Source organism: Ceratotherium simum, chromosome 26 (genome assembly GCF_057802395.1).
Source record: "Ceratotherium simum simum isolate JZ-2026a chromosome 26, ASM5780239v1, whole genome shotgun sequence".
NCBI lineage: Eukaryota > Metazoa > Chordata > Mammalia > Perissodactyla > Rhinocerotidae > Ceratotherium > Ceratotherium simum.
In genome coordinates this window covers 32,762,798-32,785,560 of record NC_141925.1, presented here as the reverse complement: position 1 = coordinate 32,785,560, position 22,763 = coordinate 32,762,798, and the positions used below count along the sequence as shown (strand labels likewise).

The 22,763-nt window shown below is 58.3% G+C and overlaps 1 protein-coding gene across 2 annotated transcripts in view; it reads left to right on the top strand.

Moving 5' to 3' along the window:
- Positions 1-821: 821 nt before the first annotated feature.
- The window catches only part of INTS1 (integrator complex subunit 1), a 36,807-nt gene continuing 14,865 nt past the window's right edge, over positions 822-22,763 (top strand). For both annotated transcript variants that reach the window (XM_087417451.1, XM_004440898.3), the window contains exons 1-26: positions 822-1,093; positions 1,752-2,042; positions 4,526-4,722; positions 4,887-5,024; positions 5,331-5,490; positions 5,623-5,728; positions 5,908-6,094; positions 6,223-6,368; positions 6,462-6,603; positions 7,716-7,892; positions 8,548-8,656; positions 9,302-9,422; positions 9,931-10,008; positions 10,759-10,916; positions 11,775-11,871; positions 14,844-14,935; positions 15,151-15,211; positions 17,114-17,311; positions 17,640-17,769; positions 18,064-18,243; positions 18,342-18,491; positions 18,949-19,128; positions 19,206-19,310; positions 20,401-20,568; positions 20,652-20,763; positions 21,989-22,150. In XM_087417451.1, the coding sequence (XP_087273577.1) occupies positions 1,036-1,093; positions 1,752-2,042; positions 4,526-4,722; positions 4,887-5,024; positions 5,331-5,490; positions 5,623-5,728; positions 5,908-6,094; positions 6,223-6,368; positions 6,462-6,603; positions 7,716-7,892; positions 8,548-8,656; positions 9,302-9,422; positions 9,931-10,008; positions 10,759-10,916; positions 11,775-11,871; positions 14,844-14,935; positions 15,151-15,211; positions 17,114-17,311; positions 17,640-17,769; positions 18,064-18,243; positions 18,342-18,491; positions 18,949-19,128; positions 19,206-19,310; positions 20,401-20,568; positions 20,652-20,763; positions 21,989-22,150 (3,703 nt within the window). In that variant the 5' untranslated portion in view covers positions 822-1,035. The remainder of the gene's footprint in view (positions 1,094-1,751; positions 2,043-4,525; positions 4,723-4,886; positions 5,025-5,330; positions 5,491-5,622; positions 5,729-5,907; positions 6,095-6,222; positions 6,369-6,461; positions 6,604-7,715; positions 7,893-8,547; positions 8,657-9,301; positions 9,423-9,930; positions 10,009-10,758; positions 10,917-11,774; positions 11,872-14,843; positions 14,936-15,150; positions 15,212-17,113; positions 17,312-17,639; positions 17,770-18,063; positions 18,244-18,341; positions 18,492-18,948; positions 19,129-19,205; positions 19,311-20,400; positions 20,569-20,651; positions 20,764-21,988; positions 22,151-22,763) is intronic.

Genomic DNA, 22,763 nt, shown 5'->3' with positions numbered 1-22,763 from the left:
GAAGGGAGCTGCTTTTATAGAGAAAGGTGGAGTAGGGCGGGGCTGTTCTAAAGGAAAGTCCATTGGCAGAGAGTAGCAGTTCAAAGCTGCAACGGCTTCTTATTGGCTGAGCTGCAGTGTTTCTCATTGGCTGAGCTGCAGTGTTTCTCATTGGCTGAGCTGGGGCATTTCTCATTAGCTGGGCTGTTGCCAGGTGGGAGAGAAATCTTCCTTCCAGTAGCAAGTAGTTTTACTTCCCGTCAGAGACGCAGGCAAGTTTCTCTTCCTGTTTGGTATAATTGACAATGTGTGATGGGGCGTGAGAGCTCTCCCTGCAGGCTTTCCCAACTCCAGTTTAGTTAAGGTTTCTTTTATCAATTTCCACAAACTCTCCCCCCCAGCCCCCGCAACGGGACCCCAGAACCTGCCCTCTGATCCATACATAGAGAGCAGCACCCTGAAGGTGCAGCACGTGTGGACTGGAATCCCGATGCCACCCTTCCTAGCTGTGTGTCCTGCGGCACGTCACTAGATAACGTCAGCTTCACCTGCAGAAAGAGTGGGTGACAGCGCCCACTCCCCGCCCGCCCCCCTACCCCGTTCCCCCACCCCGCTCCCCACCCTGCTGTGGCTGAATCGAAACGTAACGGCCCTGCCGGCCTCCCGCCGAGAGAGGGCGCTGTAGGGATCGTACTGGCGCTGCGAGCCCCTCTCGCCTCCCCGCCTACCGCGCTGTTTTCTTTCCGGTTTTTCCGGAAGTCAGGCCTCGGAGGGCTGCACGGCCGCCTTCCGGTTCCGGGGCGACCGCGGCGGCGGTGGGGCGCCGGTTGCGGTGGGCGGGAGGTGAGGGGGAGCTTGCTGGCGAGGCTGACCGTCTGTGGCGGAGCCGAGGCGGGGCCCCTGCGGCCCCCTGCAATCGCTCTTCCCGGCGGGGCCGTTCGTCCCCGGCCCCCAGCCCCGAGCAGCCGAGGGCGAATGAATGAGCGGGCGACTTGACACCGGCCTTTCCGCGGGTGACGCGTCGGCGGAGAGGAGAGGCGCGGGGCCGGGGTCGGCATGAACCGGGCCAAGCCCACTGCCGTGCGCAGGCCCAGCGCGGCGGCCAAGCCCTCAGGTGCGCGTTCCTCGCTCGGGCAGCGGGGCGGTTTCGGGGTCTTCCCGGCCAGGTTCTCCGCAGACAGTGCTGCTCCGGGAATCGGGCCTGGACGAGCAGCCCTTGGTCCTGGGAGCCCCGGGGGAGGCGGGACAGCCGCACTGCCTCCGGGACGCGGGCATCTCGGTCCAGGCCGGGCCTCCCAGGCGGTAGACAGTGGCCAAAGGCGCTCCTGCGCGCGCGGCAGGTGGCTGCACAGACGCAGGGCTGAAGGCGCAGACTGCAGACGGCCGGCCTCAGATCCGGGCTCTGCGGCTCCCTGGCTGGTGGCCTCGGGCACGTTACTTAACCTCGCCGTGCGTCGTTTTCTTCGTCTGTAAGTGGGACTAATGATGCGTGTTTCAGAAATTTGTTAGGAATCAGTGAACCAGCTCTTGTCAATCAGAGGCGACCTGGTGTGCAGTAAGCGCCGTGTGAAGCTCAGCCGGCGTGGTTACTAATGCGGTGCTTGTCCCAGCTCTGCTGTGGACTCGCTGGGCGGCGTGTTTCTTGCCTCCCCTGACCCGTGTTTAATCCCCTCTGGACCCGAGGAAGGTTGGAGTGAGTCTCCAACATCCTTCCCGCCTCTGCCGCTGGCTGCTGTGTAAACTGCACGTCTTTCCACCTCTTTTCTCTGCAGGGCACCCTCCACCGGGAGACTTCATTGCTCTGGGCTCAAAGGGTCAGGCCAATGAATCAAAAACGGCCTCCACCCTGCTGAAGCCTGCCCCTTCCGGCCTGCCCTCTGAGCGCAAGCGGGATGCTGCGGCTGCTTTAGCCAGTGCCTCGGCCCTGACCGGTCTCACCAAGCGCCCTAAACTCTCCTCCACGCCCCCTCTGAGTGCCCTGGGACGCCTGGCTGAGGCCGCGGTGGCAGAAAAACGCGCTATCTCTCCCTCGATTAAAGAGCCATCTGTGGTCCCAATTGAAGGTAAGGTCGGTCCCTAGGCTTCCCAGAGAATGCCACCTTTCCTATGCCTTGTTTGTCCACCAGGGGTCCGGTCAAGGCCATTTCTGGGCTTAGCACCATAGGTGTAGTGTAGGTTCTTTGGAAAGTGAATGAGAGGTGTCCTCTGAGAGTTTGTCCTTCAGAGGACTTCTCACGAAGCTGCCTTTATCTCACTGTGCTTCCGAATTCTGTGACAGGGTGGGGGAGGGACTAATGTGACCCAGGGAAGATGGTGCAGGGGGGTGTGGGCCCCAATGTGCTGCCGCCACGTATGTGGCAGGAGCAAGCGTCGACACTGGGCGCCTCACTCCAGGGAGCCAGGTGGCCTTCCCTGTGAGGTTGGAATGAAGTAATGCTCAGGCTTCTTGTCAGTTACGCAGACAAAGCACGGCCAGCACTTCTTCCACTAGAGAGTGTTGATGGATCTTAGTCGTCTCCATTTTGGGGAGGAGTGGTGTGTGCTGCACTCTTGTTGGCCTGCCAGCAACTGTCCTCTGGGAACGGGTTCGTTCCTTTGTTCAGTTGTCCGTGTGACATGTTTGCTGAGCACCTCCTTTGTGACAGGTTCTGCTCTGAGCACTGGGGATAAACAGTCACTGTGACAGCCCAGGTCCTTGTTCGCATGGGCTGTGCGTTCTAGCGAGTTCCTCTCTCTACCTGGGGTGAGGAGGTTGGCTTCCGTTTATCCTTTTACCCTAGTTAGTAACAACAAAGAGTTTCTCTCTCTCCTTTTTTTTTTTTAGCTGGGAAGGTAATATAATAACGTTAAAGGAAAACATAAAACGTATCTATAATCTTTTTGTTTACGTGAAAGCTTTTGACTCTGCGTGCATCTTAAATTGCCCCTACTTTGGTGCATCGTCTTCCCATGGGTTATTTCTCGTGGCTCCACAATCTTCTGTAGAGCAGATCTGTTAAACATCAAACCAGTCCCCCGTGTTGAGCACGTACGTGCTCATGTGACAGCATCGGGAGCGAGAAGGCTCGTCAGGGAATTGTAATATGAACTCGGGCCTTAAAGGATGGTTGAGACTTTGACAGGCAGTCCAGGATGTTGGAGAAGAAACCACTAAGCATTGGCCTGTGTCCTGGAGAATGGAACTGTGCCCAGGGACCAGGCGAGGGCTGGGAGCTCGTGCTGGTGAGAGCTGAGGTCGGCAGTGGGGAAGATGCTCGTGCCGGATGCAGTTAGCAGTGGGGCACCTGGGGGCCTGCAGAGCAGAGGACACAGCTGGAGCTGTGTTTTGGGAGACAAGTAGGCGGCAGCGGCCTCAGACCTTGGGTTCCGGTGCCTTCCCCTGGGCAGCCAGTGCCAGCGATGACTGGAAGTGCTGCTGGGGACCGAGGTCCTGACTTCGGCCTGATTCTCTCAGTTACGAGCTGTGCTCCGTTATTTTTTTAGCATCACCTCCGGTAAAGGGGGGTTTGACAATTAAACGAAATACAGCTGTGAAAAGCATAGTCTAAATGATAAAGTACTTGACAAGTTTTTCTAAGCACAGCAGAGAAAAGGGTGAATTCAGCTATTACTGTGTCTGGCGTTTGGATCTCTTCAAGGCCAGGATCTTGGTCATTCCAGTCCATCCATCCTGCCCGTTTGTCTTGTTCCTGGCACCTAGAAAGCATTCAGTACATATTGTTGAATCCCCTGTTCTTGGTGCAGTTATGTTACGAATTGATAACAACGCTTTCTGCATATGTTTGGATATTTAAAAACCCAATCCTAACAACTTTTGGGTGAAAGAGGAGATCATGTTGAAAATTAGAAAACTTCTAGACCTGAGCGTGTGACACAAAGACAAGAGTGATGTTGCTGAGCGCTTCTGAGAGGGGCGTTCGGAGAAGCCCGTGCCAACTGTTAGGGCAGGTTGACGGGCTGAGCGTCCAGCTGAAGGAGGAAGGCGACAGATAGATGAAACCCACAGGACGTGGAAAGGAGGAATACGGAAGGGCGGAAGTGAATGCAGGAAGGAGGGTCAGGACCCACAGTTGGTTGATTGCAAAGACTATGAAAACAGAAGCCCTTGGAAGATAGATGGAGGAAGAGGGAGAGAAGGCACGCCCAGTGGGATGGGGGGGGGCGACTAAAGGGGCAGAGCAGTTAAATAGAGAAAAGTGAGATGGAGTGGCATCGCACCAGTTCATTTGAAAACTTAAGAAAAAATTCACCAATTTGTAGAAAAACAAACGTGCTGTGGGACCACATACCTCCAGGGTAGCCATGCAGGATTCAGCAGAGAGGTCTGGCGTGACTGGGTCCTGCGTGTGGCCCGTCAGTCCCTGCCCTGCTCCCACTCCCTGTTAGCATTGTCCTCCTTGGAGCCCAATCAGCTGCAGCACAACCCTGAGACCCTCGCTTGGTGGGTTTCTGACGGTTTGCCCAGTTGTCCCATGGCTTTGGGGGGCCCAGTGGGCAGTCTCTGCTCATGGCTGCCCACTCTGACGGGTCCTGCCTGCACCGGCAGTGCTGCCCACAGTGCTGCTGGACGAGATTGAGGCTGCTGAGCTGGAGGGCAATGACGACAGGATCGAGGGCGTGCTGTGCGGGGCCATGAAGCAGCTGAAGGTCACCCGGGCCAAGCCGGACAGCACCCTGTACCTGAGCCTCATGTACCTGGCCAAAATCAAGCCCAACATCTTTGCCACGGAGGGTGTCATTGAGGTGAGAGCTGGGTGTCCCCTTCCTTTGTCCTGAGAAGGGGTGGGCAGAGGGAGGTGGCCCTTGGCCCTGTCTCTTCTCTCTCCCAGGCAGCCTCCCCTGGAAGCACACGGCTCTGCCCTGTGCAGGGTGAGGCTCCCCCTGGCGACGTGCGCTGTCTCCTGCAGGCTCTGTGCAGCCTCCTGCGGCGGGACGCCTCCATCAACTTCAAGGCCAAGGGGAACAGCCTGGTGTCTGTCCTGGCTTGTAACCTCCTCATGGCCGCATACGAGGAGGACGAGAACTGGCCTGAGATCTTCGTCAAGGCGAGTCAACCTCTCCTGGGAGGCTCGGGGAGGTCACTGCTTTGGAGTGAACACAGGAGGGGGTGAACCACTGGACCCCCATAAGGAAAAAGAGGCAAACAGTGTGTTTTGTGTGCATCTGGTAGCCCTGGGGCATCTCGTCCCTCCTGCACTGAGTCCTGGGAGGTCCGCCTAGGAGCTTTGCCCCCGGCAGCTGGGAACCTCGGGGGAAGCACTGTCTTGCTCCTGCCGTGGCCCAGCTGGGGAGCAGGCCAGCAGCCCTCGAACAGCAGAGGGCAGGCAGAAGACGGCTTCTGTCATGTGCAGGTGTACATTGAGGATTCCTTGGGGGAGCGGATCTGGGTGGACAGTGCACACTGCAAGACGTTCGTGGACAACATCCAGACGGCCTTCAACACCAAGATGCCACCCAAGAGCATGCTCTTGCAGGGGGAGGTGGGGCGCAGCGGAGGGGATCTCAGTGCTGGTAAGGGATGCCAGATGGCTGGCCTGGGGAGAGGGCAGGATTTCCAGCATGACGGGGAAGGCTGGGGTCACCTCCTCCCTCCATGGAGCCCAGCATAGGGGGCCGGGTGTCTATGAGGTGCTCTATATGCAGGGAACAGCCCTCACCCCTCCCTCACTGAGGAGGAGGACAGCCAGACGGAGCTCCTGATTGCCGAGGAGAAGCTCAGCCCTGAGCAGGAGGGCCAGCTCATGCCCAGGTAGGCGTGCCGCGCAGCCCCCCAGCTAGCACAGGCCCCCCAGCTGGCACAGGCCCCTGTCAACGGCTGGAAGGCAGGCAGGTGGGCCCCACAAGGAGAGCCTGCCTTTCTCCTTCCTTCCTTCCTTCCTTCCTTCCTTCCTTCCTTCCTTCCTTCCTTCCTTCCCTCCTCTGGCCTAGGTATGACGAGCTCACGGAGAGCGTGGAGGAGTATGTTCTCGACATGCTCCGGGACCAGCTCAATCGGCGTCAGCCCATCGATAATGTCTCTCGGAACCTCCTGCGGCTCCTCACCTCCACCTGTGGGTATAAGGAAGTGCGAGTGATGACGGTGCAGAAGCTGGAGATGTGGCTGCAGAACCCAAAGGTGAGGACAAGGAGGTGCTGCGCCCTGCAGTGCACATGGGGGTCACCCTGCTGGGTCGTGCCAGTGCCCAGACCCTGTCGGCCCGAGGCTGGGAGGCTGCTGGGGTCATCCTCTGGCCTTCCCTGCAGCTGACGAGGCCAGCCCAGGACCTGCTGATGTCCGTCTGCATGAACTGCAACACGCATGGCTCCGAGGACATGGATGTCATTTCCCACCTGATCAAAATCCGCCTCAAGCCCAAAGTTCTCCTCAACCACTACATGCTCTGCGTCAGGTCTGGCTGGTTGATGGGGGAGGAGGGAGGGAGGGCAGCTGTGGAGGCGGCCCCAGCCCACACAGGCGCCCCGTTTGCTTGGCTTGTGTCCAGGGAGCTGCTGAACGCGCACAAGGACAACCTGGGCACCACCATCAAGTTTGTGATCTTCAACGAGCTCTCCAACGCCCGGAACCCGAACAACATGCAGACCCTCTACACCGTGCTGCAGCACAGCCCGGAGCTGGCGCCAAAGGTAGGGAGCCTGGCAGCTCTGTGGTCACTGGCCCAGGGCTCCCTGGGCTGGAGGGCGGGCCCTGGTTCAGGGGGGCTGGGACCCCCACACCAGACTCAGGCTCAGGGCAGAGAGGAGCGCGTGGCATCACCCTCAATGCTGGGTGTTTAGGTGAAGTGAGTGGTGTGGTGCCGAGCCATGTGGAGAATGCTGTGGAAGGGGCTGACAGGGACTGTGCCCCGTGAACTTTTGAAACACTGGAGTTTGGCTTCTGGTCAGCCTGCAGTGGGTGCAGTCACCACGCGTGGCGTCTTTTTTGGGAAGTAAAACCAAAATTGTCAGGAGGGGGCAGCACTGAGCCCTAAGACAGGCTCTGGTTTCCAGGCTGAGGTGGTCTGGCTGTCCTGACCGAGGGCTTTCCCAGACGAAGCAGACGTCTCCGTGGCCCTTCAGCCATTGGGCCCAGCCACGAGTCCCTTGGATTCAGGGTCCCTTTTGAAGAGAGAGCCGAGTACAGCACTCCTGTTGTTATTAACACTAGCTAGGCTCTCAAGCAGCTTAGTTGTATGTAAAACCCCAAGTAGACGCAGTGCCAGTTCTTGTGGTCAGCCCTCTGGCGTCTTGTGGCCCAGCATTTTAGGAAAAGTGGTAGTGGGTCAATTGTCCGGTTTGAGGTGGGGGGTAGGGCGGGGCTGAGCCATTGTTTGTCCCTGGGGATTAGGTGCCTGGAATTGAGCACGCGTGCACACGCACACCTGCAGGCAGACTCTGTTAATTGTCCTGTGCCCTTGTTTATCGAGGACCAGCTCCCCACGAGCCAACTGCCAGGAGAGTTAAATGAGACACAGCCCCTGCTGTCCGAGAGCCGGGCTGGGAAGAGGGCAGGCTCCCACCCACCGTGGGGAACGGTCGGTCTCTGAGCCGTGCTGCAGTGTGCTTGTGCGCTGACGCACCTGCTGTGCTTCAGGAAAGCTGTTGGCGGGACCTTTTCCTGGGAGGGCTCAGGGAAGGCTTCTTGTAGGGCCGAAGGAGGGCCTGATGGCGGGCCTGTGACAGGACAGAAGCGGCTGCTGAACGGCATGGTCCTGGACGGCCGTGGTCACAGCAGCTCCCTGTGTGGTCTCTCCGCCCAGTTCCTGGCCATGGTGTTCCAGGACCTGCTGACCAACAAGGACGACTACCTGCGGGCCTCGCGGGCTCTGCTCCGGGAGATCATCAAACAGACCAAGCACGAGATCAACTTCCAGGCCTTCTGCCTCGGGCTCATGCAGGAGCGCAAGGAGCCCCAGTACCTGGACATGGAGTTCAAGGTGTGCAGCTGTCCTGCCCCGCTCGCCTTGGTGGCGGGGCTGCAGGCATTCTCTTCACTCTCATGTGGCTTGTAGCACGTGGGGCACCATGTGCGCAGTGGCCAGCCCCAGAGGGTGGCATAGGCTCCATCCCGCATGAGGACGGAGGAGGGAGTAGCCGGCTGCACCCAGGATGTGGAGGTGGGGCAGAGTTGGAGCCTGCAGCACTGGGGGAACTGAGGGGTTGGCGGGGAGGAGGTGACGTGTGTGCACAGAGGGGCAGGTGGTCTGCTGTGGGGAGGTTTCAAGTTTGCGAGGGTGCGGAGGGAGATAACACGGACAAGGAGCGATTGGGGCCAGTTGTGGAGGATCTCGAATGCCATGCAGGCAAGTTGGCAGACGGCCCTGTGTGGTGGTCCGGTTCTCGGGAGCGTGGGCTCTGTCCAGCTCTGTTGGCTGAACCTCCTTCGTGTGGCTTGACCCGGCCTTGCTGCCAACCAGCTCTTGGTGCCAAGACCTCCTGCCCGGCCCTCTCCTGGCTCGGTGGTCCCTGGGTGCCCTCCGAACCTGGCGTCCTCCTGTTCCAGCTGCTTGTGTGCTAAGAAGCCTGAGTAAGGCCCCTTGGGTGCAGGCCCCTCCAGAACGCAAACCCCCCTATGTCGGCCTGTGCTTGCAGGAGCGCTTTGTGGTGCATATCACAGACGTGCTGGCTGTGTCCATGATGCTGGGCATCACGGCGCAGGTAAAGGAGGCTGGCATCGCCTGGGACAAAGGAGAAAAGAAGAGTAAGTTCCAGGACAGGCTCGACTCTGCTCAGGGGTCCAGGCCTGGCGGCAGTGGATACTCCCGTGGCTGCCGACCATCCTCCAAGGCCCAAGTAGAGAGCGGGGAAGGGGCAGTCCCACAACATAGCCAGAGACTCGGGGAGCTTCTGGAGGCTACCGTTTCCTGTTCTGCCCACCTGGGCTGAGAACACCAGCTCCAGGTCCAGGGCCCGTTCTCTGCTTGGATCATTTGCTCACTTGTGTTCTGGTGCCTGTTGTGGGGCATTTCAGGCTGTGGCCCTTCAGCCAAGGGCTGGAGGGGGAAGAGGGGAGGTGGTGTCTAAACCAGCCTATTTTGGGTCATTTCAAATCCTGCCAGAAGGTCTGGCTGTAGAGGCTCTTTGAGCGATTGGCTGGAATGAAATTGTTTGGAATTGGAGGGTGTCAGTTCCCCGGGCTTTCCTGGGCCTGCGTGAGGGTTGTCAGAGTGTCGTTGCAGCTGCACTGGCGTGCGCCATCCCGTGTGTGTGTCTCTCTGTAATCTGTAGATGGTGCAGAGATGGGGGTGCTCTGAGTGCTTCCCTCCCTGCACCAGCCTCGAACTCGACCCTGAGAGCCCGTCAGGCTGCCGTGTGGCCCACCGGTAACCCTGCTCGTTCCTTTCAGACTTGGAGGTGCTACGCTCTTTCCAAAACCAGATCGCCGCCATCCAACGGGACGCTGTGTGGTGGCTCCACACCGTCGTCCCCTCCATCAGCAAGCTCGCCCCCAAGGACTACGTGCACTGGTGTGGCCCCCGGCATCGTTCTGCCCAGACAGCTCTGGGGAAAGATAGGCAGCTACTTCCTTGGGCTGATTTGTGACGAGTGACAGGGCTTGCCCAGCAGGAGCCTGTCACCCCTGGGTGTGGTCACCAGCTTATGCCAGCCTCTTAGGAGCCAGAGGTGCCAGTGGGCAGTGGTCCCTCATGCCATGTGACAGAGGATCACCTTGTGTGGTGTCAGCATCTCAGGCAGAGCCTTCCCTTTGTGGAGGCGGAGGTGGGGTCCCGTCTGGCTGGGGTGGGGGTTTGTAAACACCGCTCTGTCGTCTGTCAGCCCCCCCGATCTTATTGAGGGGTTGCTGGAGACTCTCTGGAAGGTGCCACGGGGAGTCTCAGAGCTTAGGAACTAGGCATTCCCTCTGAGCACGCAGCTTCCCAGCCTGTGGGAGACGTATGTCTATCTCGGGACTAACAGGGTAGAGAGGGTCCCCTGGGCCCCCACACCCTGATGGTCCTCTCTGCCTCCCTGCAGCCTCCACAAGGTACTTTTCACAGAGCAGCCGGAGACCTACTACAAGTGGGACAACTGGCCGCCTGAGAGTGACCGCAAGTGAGCACACCTGCCACCTGGCTCCTGTGTGCGGGGTGGGGGTCGTCTGCTCCTGTAAGGACTGGTCGAGTCTGGGGCCCACTGGAGCCTGCCCAGTACCACCATCTAGTCTTCGTGGTCACCGTCCCTGTCCACCCGCAAACCCTGGGTGCTGTTCTTCCCACGTGTGCGGTGTCTCTGCCAAGTCACCTCCAGGGGCGGGGGTTCAGCCAGCGCCAGTGCCTGTTCCTGCAGGACTCTCAGACTCACTGCCCGCTCCGTGCTTCCAAACTGCCACAGACACGTCCTTCCTCCCTCAGCCAGTGTCGGGCCGTCTTCCCGAGCCCACAGTTGCCCTGCCCCCTGCATTCTGAAGGCTCGCTCCCACTCACCCACCTTTGGGTCCCTGCTCCCAGTCCAGCTTGCTCATCTCGCACCCACCTGAGCTCTGCCCTTTTCATTTCATAGTCGGGCAGGCTGTGACTTGCCGATCTGCCCCCTGGCTCTGAGCCCTCTGAGGGCCGGGCACCTTCTCACGTTCCTCCTTGGGATGGCCAAGTCTCGTCCACAGAGGCATTGGAAACAAGTGACTGCGGGAGAGGGTGGGCAGCTGCCCTCCTCCCTATCGGGATGAGACTTGGAGCTGGGGCTTTTCCTACACTTGGGAGGGGGACTGTCCCCATCTCCAGCCTGTGGCTCTTGTGTAGGAAGTCACCTGTGGGCTTGGAGTTGGCCCCCACGGAGCCCAGCCTCTCCCTGCTCTGCCCACAGCTTCTTCCTCCGCCTGTGCTCCGAGGTGCCCATCTTGGAGGACACGCTGATGCGCATCCTGGTCATCGGGCTGTCCCGGGAGCTGCCACTCGGCCCTGCAGACGCCATGGAACTTGCTGACCACCTGGTGAAGCGAGCTGCGGCCGTGCAGGCAGATGGTAAGTGTCCCTTGGGGCTTGGTCCTGGCCCGCATAGGTGACAGCCTCTCCCCGCTGGGCTTCGCTCCCCTCACCCCTGCAGGAGCTGTCTGGGCACACGCCCTCTGGCCTGCTGCAGTGGGCCTGCCTCCGCTTGGTGGGCCTGCCTCTGACAGTGCAGCCAGATTTCAGCTCTGTCTGGTGGCCCCCACTCGCTGTACCGACTGGTCTCAGGCTCTGGGAACGGGACAGCGCGTGTCCTTGGTGGTAGCTCAGTCCTTACGCTGCTTCTGGAGGTCACCCTGGGATTTGCACGCTTTCACTGGGATTGAACTGCGGCGGGTGCTCCTGCTGCCTACTCTTTAAGGAACTGCTACAGTGGTGTTAAATAGAGCGGTCCCGCTTCTGAAACATGCATGTCTCCCCCTGCCACGGGCTGGGATCTGACCCCTCAGAATGGTGGGCGAGCCCCCGTGGTCAGGGCTTGCTGTCTCCCACCCTCCTCCCACCCTGGCTGCACCGGGGCCTCTGCCCCAGACACGCTGTGCATCCTCCCGTCTCTGCTCTTCCCTGTGCTCCGCTGTGCTGCTCTCCCTGAGTCCTGCTTGGTCTCTGAAACCCTACTCAAATGCCACAAAGCAACAACTTGCCTCAGTTTCCCCAGGCCAGCTCACTGGCTTCTTATACCTCCTTTGCTCGGGAACGCTGGTTGCATTTCATCTGCATCCTGTCTTGCGCCTGAGTCAGTCTCCTGCCCCACCCCTCCACTTCTGGAGAGCAAGGCCCATCCCTCTTGCTCTCTGATATCCACGGCCCGAGTCCTGTGCCTTGATGTCCGCTGGGGGAATCTGAACGGGATTCTGGAAACCTGTGTCGTAGATGTGGAAGTGCTGAAGGTGGAGAGGATCCAGCTGATTGATGCCGTTCTGAACCTCTGCACCTACCACCATCCAGAGAACATCCAGCTCCCCGCAGGGTAAGACGGGTGCACCCCACAGCTTCCCCCAGACACGACCTCCTCTTCCCCTGTCCCTGGGGCTCGCCGTCCACAAGCCTCCTGCTCCCTCCTCTGGCTAAAGCTAACTGCCCCATCCTGGCTCCCCACAGGACAGCTCTTGGTGGCCTTCCACAGACCCCTGGGAGACCAGCCTGTGCTCAGTGAATGACCCGAGGCTGCTTCTCCCACCGTTATCTGGGTTTTAGTGAATCACTCCTCTGTTGTCTTCACCTTGTAGCTTCTTTTTTCCTACGTTTATTAACATGCCGCTTTATTTTGTAGACAGCAATGAGTTTACACTCAGTTTTCTTCACCAGTTTATTGAGATATGATTCATGTATGCTTCACTCGTTTAAAGTTTGTGATTCGGTGTTTTTCAGTATATTTACAGCGTTGTGCAACCAGTACCACAGTCTAATTTTAGAACATTTTTATCTCCCCAGAAGAAGCACATACCCATTAGCTGTCACTCCCCGATCCCCCACTCCCTGCCGCCCCGCACACAGCCCTTAGCAACCACTGATCTACTCCCTGTCCCTATAAATTTGACTTTTTTGGACATTTCATGCAGTATGTGGTCTTTGTGTCTGGCTTTTCTCACTGAGCATCATGTTTTCAGGGTTCGTCCACATTGTAGTGTGTGTCAGTGCCTCACTCCTTTTTGTGGCTGAATAGCGTTCCATTGTGTGGACTCACCGTGTTTATCGTTCACCCATTGATGGATGTTCAGGTTGTTTCCACTCTTCGACTACTGTTAATGCTGCTGTGCACGTGGCCATACGTGTTTTTGTGTAGACACACGTGTTTAGTTCTCTTGAGCGGATGCGGAGGAGTGGAATTGCTGGGTAACGTTTTTGAGGAACTGCCAAACTTCCCCACAGTGGCTGCACAAAAGCACATACCCAACAGCAGTGTCCGAGGGTCCAGTCTCTCCACATCCTCGCCCGCCCTTGTCATCCATCTTTCTTATTTTAGCCATCTTAGTGGGCGTGAGATAGCATCTCATTTTGGTTTTGGTTTGCGTTCCTCTAATCACTAATGACGTTGAGCATCTTTTTGTGTGCTTATGTTCTGTGGAGAAATGTCTGTTTGAGTCCTTTGCCCATTTTTAAGTTGAGTTGTTCGAATTTTTGCTGTTGGAGTGTAAGAGTTCTTTATATGTTCTGGATAGTAGACCCTTATCTGTGATTTGCAGATATTTTCTTCCATTCTGTGGTTGTCTTTTCACTATCTTAATAATCCCTCTGAGACACAAGAAGTTTTAATTTTGGTAAAGTGCAGTTTATCTGTTTTTCTTTGGTGTCTTCTGCTTTGTGGTATATTTAAGAAACTATTGCCTGTGAAGATTTACTTCTATGTTTTTTCTTCTAAGAGTTTTGTAGTTTTAGCTCTTACATGTGATCCATTCTGAGTTAGGTTTTGTGTGTGGAGTGTGGCAGGTGTCCCAGTTCATCCTTCTGCATGTGGAAGTCCAGTTGTCCCAGCACCATTTGTTGAAAGACTTTTCTTCTCCCATTGACTTACGTTGGCACCTTGTTGAAGATCAGTTAACCATGTGCATGTGGGTTTGTGGACTCTCAGTTCTGTTCTGTTGATATACGGGCAGCACAAGAATCTTACTTCTGATGAGGTCTGATTTCTCTCTCTCTGCTGCTCGGGTTTTACTGTCCCACCTAAGGAACCATTGCTCCGTCAGATGTCATGAAGATTTACTCCTGTGTTTTCTCCTAAGAATTGTATAGTTTTAGCTCTTAACGTTAAGGTCTGTTGTCCACATTGAGTTTATTTTTGTATATGATGTGAGGTAGGGGTCCGACTTCATTCCTTTTCATGTGAATATCCAGTTGTCCCAGCACCGTTGGTTGAAAAGACTGTTCCTTCTCCCATTGACAGTCTTGGCTCTCTTGTCAATGATCAGTTGACCATAAGTGTATGGGTTTCTTTCTGGACTTTGTCTTCTGTTCCATTGGTCTGTGTGTCTGTATTACTGTAGTTTGTGCTGAGTTTTGAAATTGGGAAGTGTGAGTCCTCCAACTTTGTTCTTTTTCAAGATTGTTTTGGCTATTCTGGGTCCTTGCATTTCCATATGAATTTTAGAGCGAGCTTGTCAATTTCCAGAAAAAAGCCAACTGGGATTTTGATGGGGATTGCATTGACTATATGGACCGGTTTAGGGAGTATTGTCATGGTAACAGTATTAAATCTTCCAATTATTTTCAACAATGTTTTGTAGTTTTTAGTGGATAAGTCAGTCTTGCATTTCTTCTGTTAAATTTATACCTAAGTATTTTTTCTTTTTGACTCTGTTGTAAATGGAGTTTATTTCTTTGTTTCTTTTTTGGATTGCTAGTGTGTGTTCTGCTTCTCAACTTGATCTTTCTCCCTCAGCAGCCTGTTTGCACCTTTCTTCAGGTCAGCATCTCAGATTTCCTTCGTTCTTTCTAATAGCTGCGTTCTGTGTCATCATCTGAAAGGACTGTAATTATAATTGCATTATGTGACTTTTAAATATTATTACAATTACGTATCAGTGGATGCTGGGGTCTTTCTGGTTTCTGATGGAAGGTTGAGAATGATAACTAACACTTACTGAGCATGTGTTACTTGCCCATTGCCCGCATTTTGTAGGTGACAGACTGAGGCTTACAGAAGGAAGGACCTTGCCCGGAGCTCAGAGCCGGCAGGTGGGCTTGGTGGTGAGCCCTGTGGCTGGGCTCTGAGCAGCGCCATGCTTACCTGTGTGCACTGCCTGGGGGCGCAGGTGTCGCTGGAGGACCGGTTCTGAGGAGAGAGTTAGTGAGGCACAGATACCCACGTTCCCACCTTTAAAGCAACAGCCGAGTCAAGCAGTCACTGCATCATCTCTGTGCTGCTCCTGCCCTGCCCGGCCCACTTCTTGTCATTGACCCTAGTACGGCTGAGACTGAGCTGTCAATGCCTTTGCGTTTCAGGTATCAGCCTCCGAACCTTGCCATCTCAACCCTCTACTGGAAGGCCTGGCCCCTCCTGCTGGTCGTTGCTGCGTTCAACCCAGAGAACATTGGTAAGCTGCCACTGGCCAGCTCACGGTCATCTCAGTGTGGACATTTCTTACTTTTGGGACGTCTTGCTTGTCAGGACCTGGAGTAGAGCCTTGCTGGGGACTGGATGATGAGCCAGGAAGAGGGTGGGTCTCGGGCCTAGAACCCTCGCTGCTGGTGGGTGGCCTGGGGGGAGTGCTATGTCCCGGCTGCCACCCGCTGTCTCCTTGCTCCCTAGGCCTGGCCGCCTGGGAGGAGTACCCCACGCTGAAGATGCTCATGGAGATGGTGATGACCAAGTGAGTTGGCCCCTGCTGCTAGGACCAGCACACCCGAGGGCAGGGCGCGGCCTGTGCTGCAGCGGGAGGCAGAGCACACTCTGGAGCTCCCTGGCTGCTCTGAGGCTCTTGTCTCTGCTGCCTCCGGGGTTTCCTTTATTTGTGGGCGTGACTCTCTGAATCTGAGTCTTCTGAGCTTTAGTCTCTTCCCCCTTCTGGGGTGGGGAGGGAGTGGGGTTGAGGTGGCGCTGTGGAGGCTACAGGGCCCCCAGGCCATCCTGGGCAGCACTCATGCCATAACAGGAGTGGGGACAGTTGAGGCTGACAGTGGTGTGACGGTAGGAGGGATGGAATGGAAGAATCAGGAGGCAGATGTGGTTTTGACAGAGTGGAGGCATGAGACCAGGACAGGCGGTTTGGGCAGGTGCACACATGGAAGCTGCCTGGGATCAGCAGCAGGTGAACTGCCTGTGTCCATGGTGGGCATGGGACTTGGGCACAGCCTGAGTGCCCGACACCGGGGCTGTTGGGACTGCGCCTCCCTGCAAGCCGTGTACTTGCTTCTGAGGCTGAGCCAATAAAGCAGTGTTGACACCAGACGGGACGGTGTGTGTGTGATGTGCTCCAGTGCCTGTCATTGTGACGGGAGATGGGTCCAGTTAGCTGGTGCGTTCTAAGGGGGTTGGTGAGGGTCACTTGGCAGAGGGCAGCAGCTGAAATGGAGCAGAGCCTGAGGCCGTGGCATGCGTGTGTGCACAGACATCTGAGGCCGTGGCACACGTGTGCACGGACACGTGAGACCGTGGCGCGTGTATGTGCAGGAACATGTGAGGCCGTGGTTTATGTGTGTGTGCACGAGTGTGTGAGGCCGTGGTGTGCATGTGCACGAGTGTGTGAGGCCATGGCATGCGTGTGTGCATGAGTGTGTGAGGCCATGGCGTGCATGTGTGCACAAGTGTGTGAGGCCGTGGCGTGCGTGTGTGCACGAGTGTGAGGCCGTGGTGTGTGTGTGCACAAATGTGTGAGGCTGTGGTGTGTGTGCATGAGTGTGTGAGGCTGTGTGTGTGCACAAGTATGTGAGGCTGTGGTATGTGTGCATGAATGGGTGCGGCCATGTGCGTGTGTGCACAAATGTGTGAGGCTGTGGGGTGTGTGTGTGCACGAGTGTAAGGCTGTGGTCTGTGTGTGCACAAGTGTGTGAGGCTGTGGTGTGGGTGTGTGCATGAACATGTGAGGCTGTGGTCTGTGTGTGCACAAGTGTGTGAGGCTGTGGTGTGGGTGTGTGCATGAACATGTGAGGCTGTGGTGTGTGTGTGCACGAATGTGTGAGGCTGTGGTGTGTGTGTGTGTGCACGAATGTGTGAGGCTGTGGCATGTGCGGCCCAGGCTGGAGAGACGGCTGCTCCTTTTGCACCTCTGAAGGGCTGTTCTGTGGCTGACGCAGTGGACGGACTTTGGGGCCTTAAGAACAGGCCTGAGAGGAGTGGGCGTTATAGGAAGAGCGATCAGATTTTAGAACACGTGAAAGGTGACTGATCCCTCGTGCCTCCTGGGTAGCTGCCTGGGCCTCGGGAAGCAGCGAGTCTGCCTCGGGGTGCCCTGTGTGTGCGGGAGCCGCCTGGCTTGTTTGGAGGGGATTCCAGTGTGGAGTGTCCTGGACGGACACAGCGCTGGGTCCAGGATTCTGACACCTGTCAGGCCTGATTTTGGAGGTAGCTAGCGTGCCGTTGTGCGGGTAGCCGGGCTCCCTCGCAGAGGTCTGACTTTGATAGCGTTGCTGATGGCCCCGCCGGGGCTCCCTAATGTGGCCTGACAGCTCAAGCTGTGTGCTGGCTGGCAGACGTCATTATGAGTTGTGACTCTCCTTGGCCCCGTGAGCCCCTGACGGACACAGTAACCTGTTCCTCCCTGTGTGGCTCCCAGTAATTACTCCTACCCCCCGTGCACCCTGACGGACGAGGAGACTCGGACAGAGATGATTAATCGGGAGCTGCAGATCTCCCAGCGGGAGAAGCAGGAGATCCTGGCATTCGAGGGACATCTGGCAGCTGCTTCCACCAAGCAGACCATCACCGAGAGCAGCAGCCTTCTTCTGTCTCAACTCACTAGCCTGGACCCCCAGTACGTGTTGCATGGATCCCCCAGCCCCTCCTACTGGCTCACACGGAACTCGAGCCTGGACTGGCAGGTGGGAGGTGGGGTGGGACGAGGCCAGAGGAGCAGCACTGAGACGCTGTGCCCAGGCCCTAGGCTGCTGTCCTAGTTCTCCGTGGAGCCGGACCTTGGCTCAAGCTGAGAGCGCTTGGCAGCAGGGGTGGGGGAGAGAGGGCCCACCGCCGGCCTTTGGGAGGCCGGAGGCAGGCAGTTCCCCTGCCCTCACCCGCTGCTGTTGCTCTGGGGGCGCTGCACTTGTGGCTTTCTGACAGACTCTGTCCTCTGGGACTTGCAGAGGGCCCCCCCGGAGGCCTCCCCCTCACATCCTGGATCAAGTGAAAGGCCTTAACCAGTCCCTTCGCCTTGGGCACCTGCTGTGTCGCAGCCGAAACCCAGACTTCCTCCTCAACATCATCCAGAGGCAGGTGAGCTCTGCTGTCCCTCTGGGAGGAGAGGCTCAGGGAGCCTTCCAGAAGCTTCAGTGGGCTCATAGCCAGAAGAGGGCTGAGCATGCTGGAATGAGAGGGCTGCATGGGGACTAGCTCCTTGGTGTGCAGGTAACTGCCTGCCCATCAGCTGGTAGATGTGGCCTCTTGGCCTCGGGGTGAGCGGGATGAGCATGTGGGCACAGGGCTGCCCCAGGAGGGCTCGAAGGGCAGGCGGAGGGGCCGCGGCAGGTTTACGGTAGGAGGAGCTGAGTGTCTCGTCGCCCTGCCCAGGCCTCCTCGCAGTCCATGCCTTGGCTGGCCGACCTGGTGCAGTCCAGCGAGGGCTCCCTGGACGTGCTGCCCGTGCAGTGCCTGTGCGAGTTCCTGCTGCACGATGCTGCCGACGACTCCACCTCCGGGGAGGAGGAGGAGGAGGGCGAGAGCAGAGAGCAGAAGGCCAAGAAGCGGCAGGTCTGTGTCCCTAAGCCCCTGGCCCCTCCCACCCCTGGATGCCCCGAGCCCCTGTCAGCCCTGCAGGCCCACCCTGAGGGTCCCCCTTGTCCCTGCAGAGGCAGCAGAAGCAGCGGCAGCTCCTGGGCCGCCTGCAGGACCTGCTGCTGGGCCCGAAGGCCGATGAGCAGACCACGTGTGAGGTGCTGGACTACTTCCTGCGGCGTCTCGGCTCCTCCCAGGTGGCCTCCAGGGTGCTGGCCATGAAGGTGAGGCCGGGGCCAGGCCCGCACGTCCCTCTGCACCTGCTCCCTGGCACACAGTCCTCTCTTCTGAGAAAAGGAATACTTCACTCCCAGACTCTTTTCTAGCTGATTGTCATGCACAGAAGGGATGGTACTAGTAGGATTTACAAGGACCAGAACCCTTTTTCACGTGTCTCGCATTCCTTCCCTGGGTGGTGACGTGGGATACCCCAAGAACGACTTAATCACTGGTTCTGCTGTGTTTTATCGGTGCTGAATGACAGTTTTCTGAAGACACCGCTCACGCGGCTGTTTTCTCCTGAGAGTCGTAGCAGCTCTGACAGGACGCAGCATCTGCCTGCCGGACCACCCGCGTCCTCCCAGGGCTTTGAGGGCATGAATCTGTCCCCAAGGTCGGGTGTGGACTCTGGCGGAGGCATGGCGCATGGTGGCCCGGCCCAGCACACGTGTCTGCTTGCAGGGCTTGTCACTGGTGCTCTCGGAGGGCAGCCTGCGGGACGGGGAGGAGAAGGAGCCCCCCATGGAGGAGGACTCAGGGGACTCAGAGACGCTGCAGGGCTACCAGTGGCTGCTGCGAGACCTGCCCCGGCTACCTCTGTTTGACAGCGTCAAGACGACCACCGCCCTGGCGCTGCAGCAGGTGAGGGCGCCAGCCGGCTGGGAGGGTGGGAGCAGCGTGCTACCCTGCGGAGCGCACTCACACAGCCTCCTCTGCAGGCCATCCACATGGAGACCGACCCACAGACCATCAGCGCCTACCTGGTCTACTTGTCCCAGCACACGTCCGTGGAGGAGCAGGGCCAGCACAGCGACCTGGCCCTGGTGAGGGGTGGGGGACACACAGCAACCCCGCCCTGGTGAGAGGGGTGGGGCTCCATGTGCCCAGCTTACTTCCCGGTGGTGACCTACCCAGAGCAGGCATTGAGGGCACAAGATCCAGGTGCTGCTTGGGGCCAGAGTAGCCATTGTCACCAAGGTCTGGTTGCGCCTGTCGCTCTTTGCCCCCAGGATGGGACAGTGGCACCCAAGCACCAAGGGGTGGTTGGGCCTTGCCCAGGAGCGCTGGCTCAGAATGGGGAGGGTGAGGCACAGGGCCGCCCCTGCGGGCTGGGCTGTGGTGGCAGCAGGTCTTCAGTCCCTTCTGGGGGGGCACATGCCCCTTCTCTTCTCCCTCTGCTGTTTCCGGTTGGCTTTCTCTTGGCCTTGCTTTCCTGTCGGCCTCTTCTCAGCTCACGGTGATCCAGTGCGGTTCCTGTGGGCCAGGTTTTGTAGGATGAGTGAGTGAGCAGACGAGCAGAGGTCACTGGGGGTTCCTCACCAGGGGCTGGATCAGAATAACAGCCGGGTCTCCAGGCCTCGCTCTTCGGAGTCTCAGGTCTGGCGGCTGGCCTGGGGATGGCTCGAGGCCTGCGTGCCCCATGTTACTGCCGCAGAATTCAAGTAACCGTGTCAGGCTATTTGTCGATGGCTTTCCACTTTGGGTCTGAGAATCACGTCCTCCTGTTGCTCACGGGATGATGTCAGCACTTTCTCCTTGCTGGCCACACAGTCCTTTCCTCTCCGTGCTGGCCGGTGGTGACAGCCACGTCCACTGTCAGGGCCGGGTTGTGTCCCCTCCAGGGAGTCCTGAACTGTTCCTCCTTGCCTGTTCCTCCCAGCCCCCTTGGTGGGTCCTGTCCCTGTGTGTCTGAGGGGGTCCCAAGTACCAGGGGCCCCTTCCCTCCATCATCAGCACGCTGCATGCCATTGAGTCTTGGCCATCCTGGCTGGGTGTGTGGCTGTGCCAAGCGTGATTGGGGGCAGCCTGACGGTGGGCTGCCGCAGGCTCGTCAGCTGTTGGCCTGGTGTGAAAAGCGGAGGCAGGCCCTCCCATGGTCCTGGGAGCCCTCTGACACCGTGCTTGTGCCCCCAGGACGTGGCCCGGCTCATCGTAGAGCGCTCCACCATCATGTCCCACCTCTTCTCCAAGCGCTCCTACGGTGCCGAGTCGGATGCTGTGCTGGTGGCCCTGCTCTCCATCTTCTCCCGCTACGTGAGGCGCATGCGCAAGAGCAAGGAGGGGGAAGAGGTCTACAGCTGGGTAAGGGGTGTGGTCTCCCCAGAATCGGCGCCCTGGAGCCCTCGCCATGGCCGCATTCACCCCTCACCCCTCTTCCTTTCCAGTCGGAGTCGCAGGACCAGGTCTTTCTTCGCTGGACCAGTGGGGAGACGGCCACCATGCACATCCTGGTGGTCCACGCCATGGTCATCCTCCTGACACTGGGGCCGCCCCGTGGTGAGCAGCCTGTGGGCTGTGGAAGGGGCAGCTCCCAGTGTCTGTCCTGGGCAGGCTTTTGTCTTTACCTGATTATCTCCCGCTCCTCCGGGCAGGGTGTGTGCAAAATGAGAAGAGCCCCCGTGCCCACCCTGGCTTGGGACAGGTCCCTGTACCGGTTTGCCTCACTCCCCTTCTGTAGAGTAGAGATAGGTGGTTCTTTCCGAGAGTTTTGGGGGAAGCGGTCGATGTCCTCTACGTGGCGGCACCTTGTAAACTGTTGAGCTCCTGGAAATGGATGGTCTGTAATGAGAGCCTGGTTTCCAGTGACTCTTCACTGCCCAGTCCACACACTGTCACGTCATTGTGAGATGGCCACAGGCAGCACCCGGGACACCTTCCTGTGCCTGCTGTTCCTTGTCCTCACAGCCCCGCCAGTGAAACTCTTGGTTTCTGGAGGTGGACGTGTAAACATGGGGCTGGCCGTTGAGGGGATGCGGAGACCCAGAGCAGTGAGCTCCAGGTCCTCCATAGGCCTGGGGTACGTGGCCCTCACCTCACTGGCCGTGGGCTGTGTCCGGAGCCGGGTGGTCCTCCGGCTGGCTGAACCCTCTTGGGCCTGGCAGCCTTCCCTTGTCTCCTTCCCGGCTGACCGCCGTGGACTGCTCCCCCACTTACTCGATTGTGTCCAGGAGTGGTGGGAAGGGATGGGTCCCTTTGCTGGGATGGGTGCCCTGTGGGCTCTGCTGGGATGCTGACCCCTGTCAGGAAGGCAGGTGGAGACACTGCCATGGGGAGGAGGCCGCCCCTCAGGAGGGTGGGAGTCCCAAGCATGTGGACAGTGAGGGGAGGTTGGCCTGGGCCTGGTGGGCTTCGCGGGACCTTATGGAGCCTGAGAGCTGGCAGGAGCTGGTTCAGCAAGCACATGGAGCCCGGGGGCCTGGCCCTAGGGGAGCAGCCAGCTGCTTAGCACCTCCATCTCCTCAGTTGTAAAAGGGGTGCCACAGCGATTGTGAGGGTCAGATAAGTGAACTCTGCAAAGCCTCTGGCCCGGAGGACATGCTTGCCTCACAGGGATTCTCCCGTGTTCCTGCAAAGCCTTGATTCCCACTTACAACACGAGGGAGCGCACTGGCTCTCCAGCCTTGGCATCGGGACGGTGTGGGCCGGGGACTCCTCACGTGGCACGGCTCGGAAAGGCCTGGTTGAGCCGTCCCTGCTGCTTATGCCCTTATCTCTCCTGAAGCTGGTGACAGTGAGTTCCGTGCTCTGCTGGACATCTGGTTCCCAGAGAAGAAGCCCCTCCCCACGGCCTTCCTGGTGGACACGTCGGAGGAGGCGCTGCTGCTGCCCGACTGGCTGAAGCTGCGCATGATCCGCTCGGAGGTCCCTCGCCTGGTAGACGCTGGTACGGGCTCGGGCTGGGCTGGGCTGGGTGAGGGGTGAGCTGCAAGTGAGGGTGGACCAGGCCTTACACCTCTGCTTGTGGGCCCAAGCCTGTTGTAGCTGGTGCACATAACAGGACAGACCCGCGGGCTCTCTTGAGTTCTGGGGGACTTATTCAGCAGATGTTTGTGGAGTTGCTGATGTGCACGAGGCACCGTGCTGGACTCCGCGGGGAGCACCAGCACCTGCACTGACCCTGCCCACCAGCCCTGATAGTCAGGTGGTGAGGCTGAGGGCCCCCGAGTGAGCAGTCGGTGCTGGAGAGGGATAAAGAGAATTTGGAGGGGAGGAAGGAAGGGCTGGGGGCCGCTGGGTTGGTTCTGGAAGACTGGGGAGGGATTTGGGTGGCCTGCACTAAGGAGGAAGGGCGTGCCAGCAGGGCCTGTCCCAGCTTCCAGCGCCTGGGCAGGACGAGAGCTGGTCAGCAGGCCTTTGGTGAGCACTGGGGTTGGCTCGGGAAGCACAGGGAAGGACACGCTCTGAGGAGTCTGGGCGCCTTGTTGGCTATGGGGAGCCACTGATGATTCTAAGGGAGCTCAGAGCCAAGAGGAAAAGCCAAGGCCTGCCCACAGCCT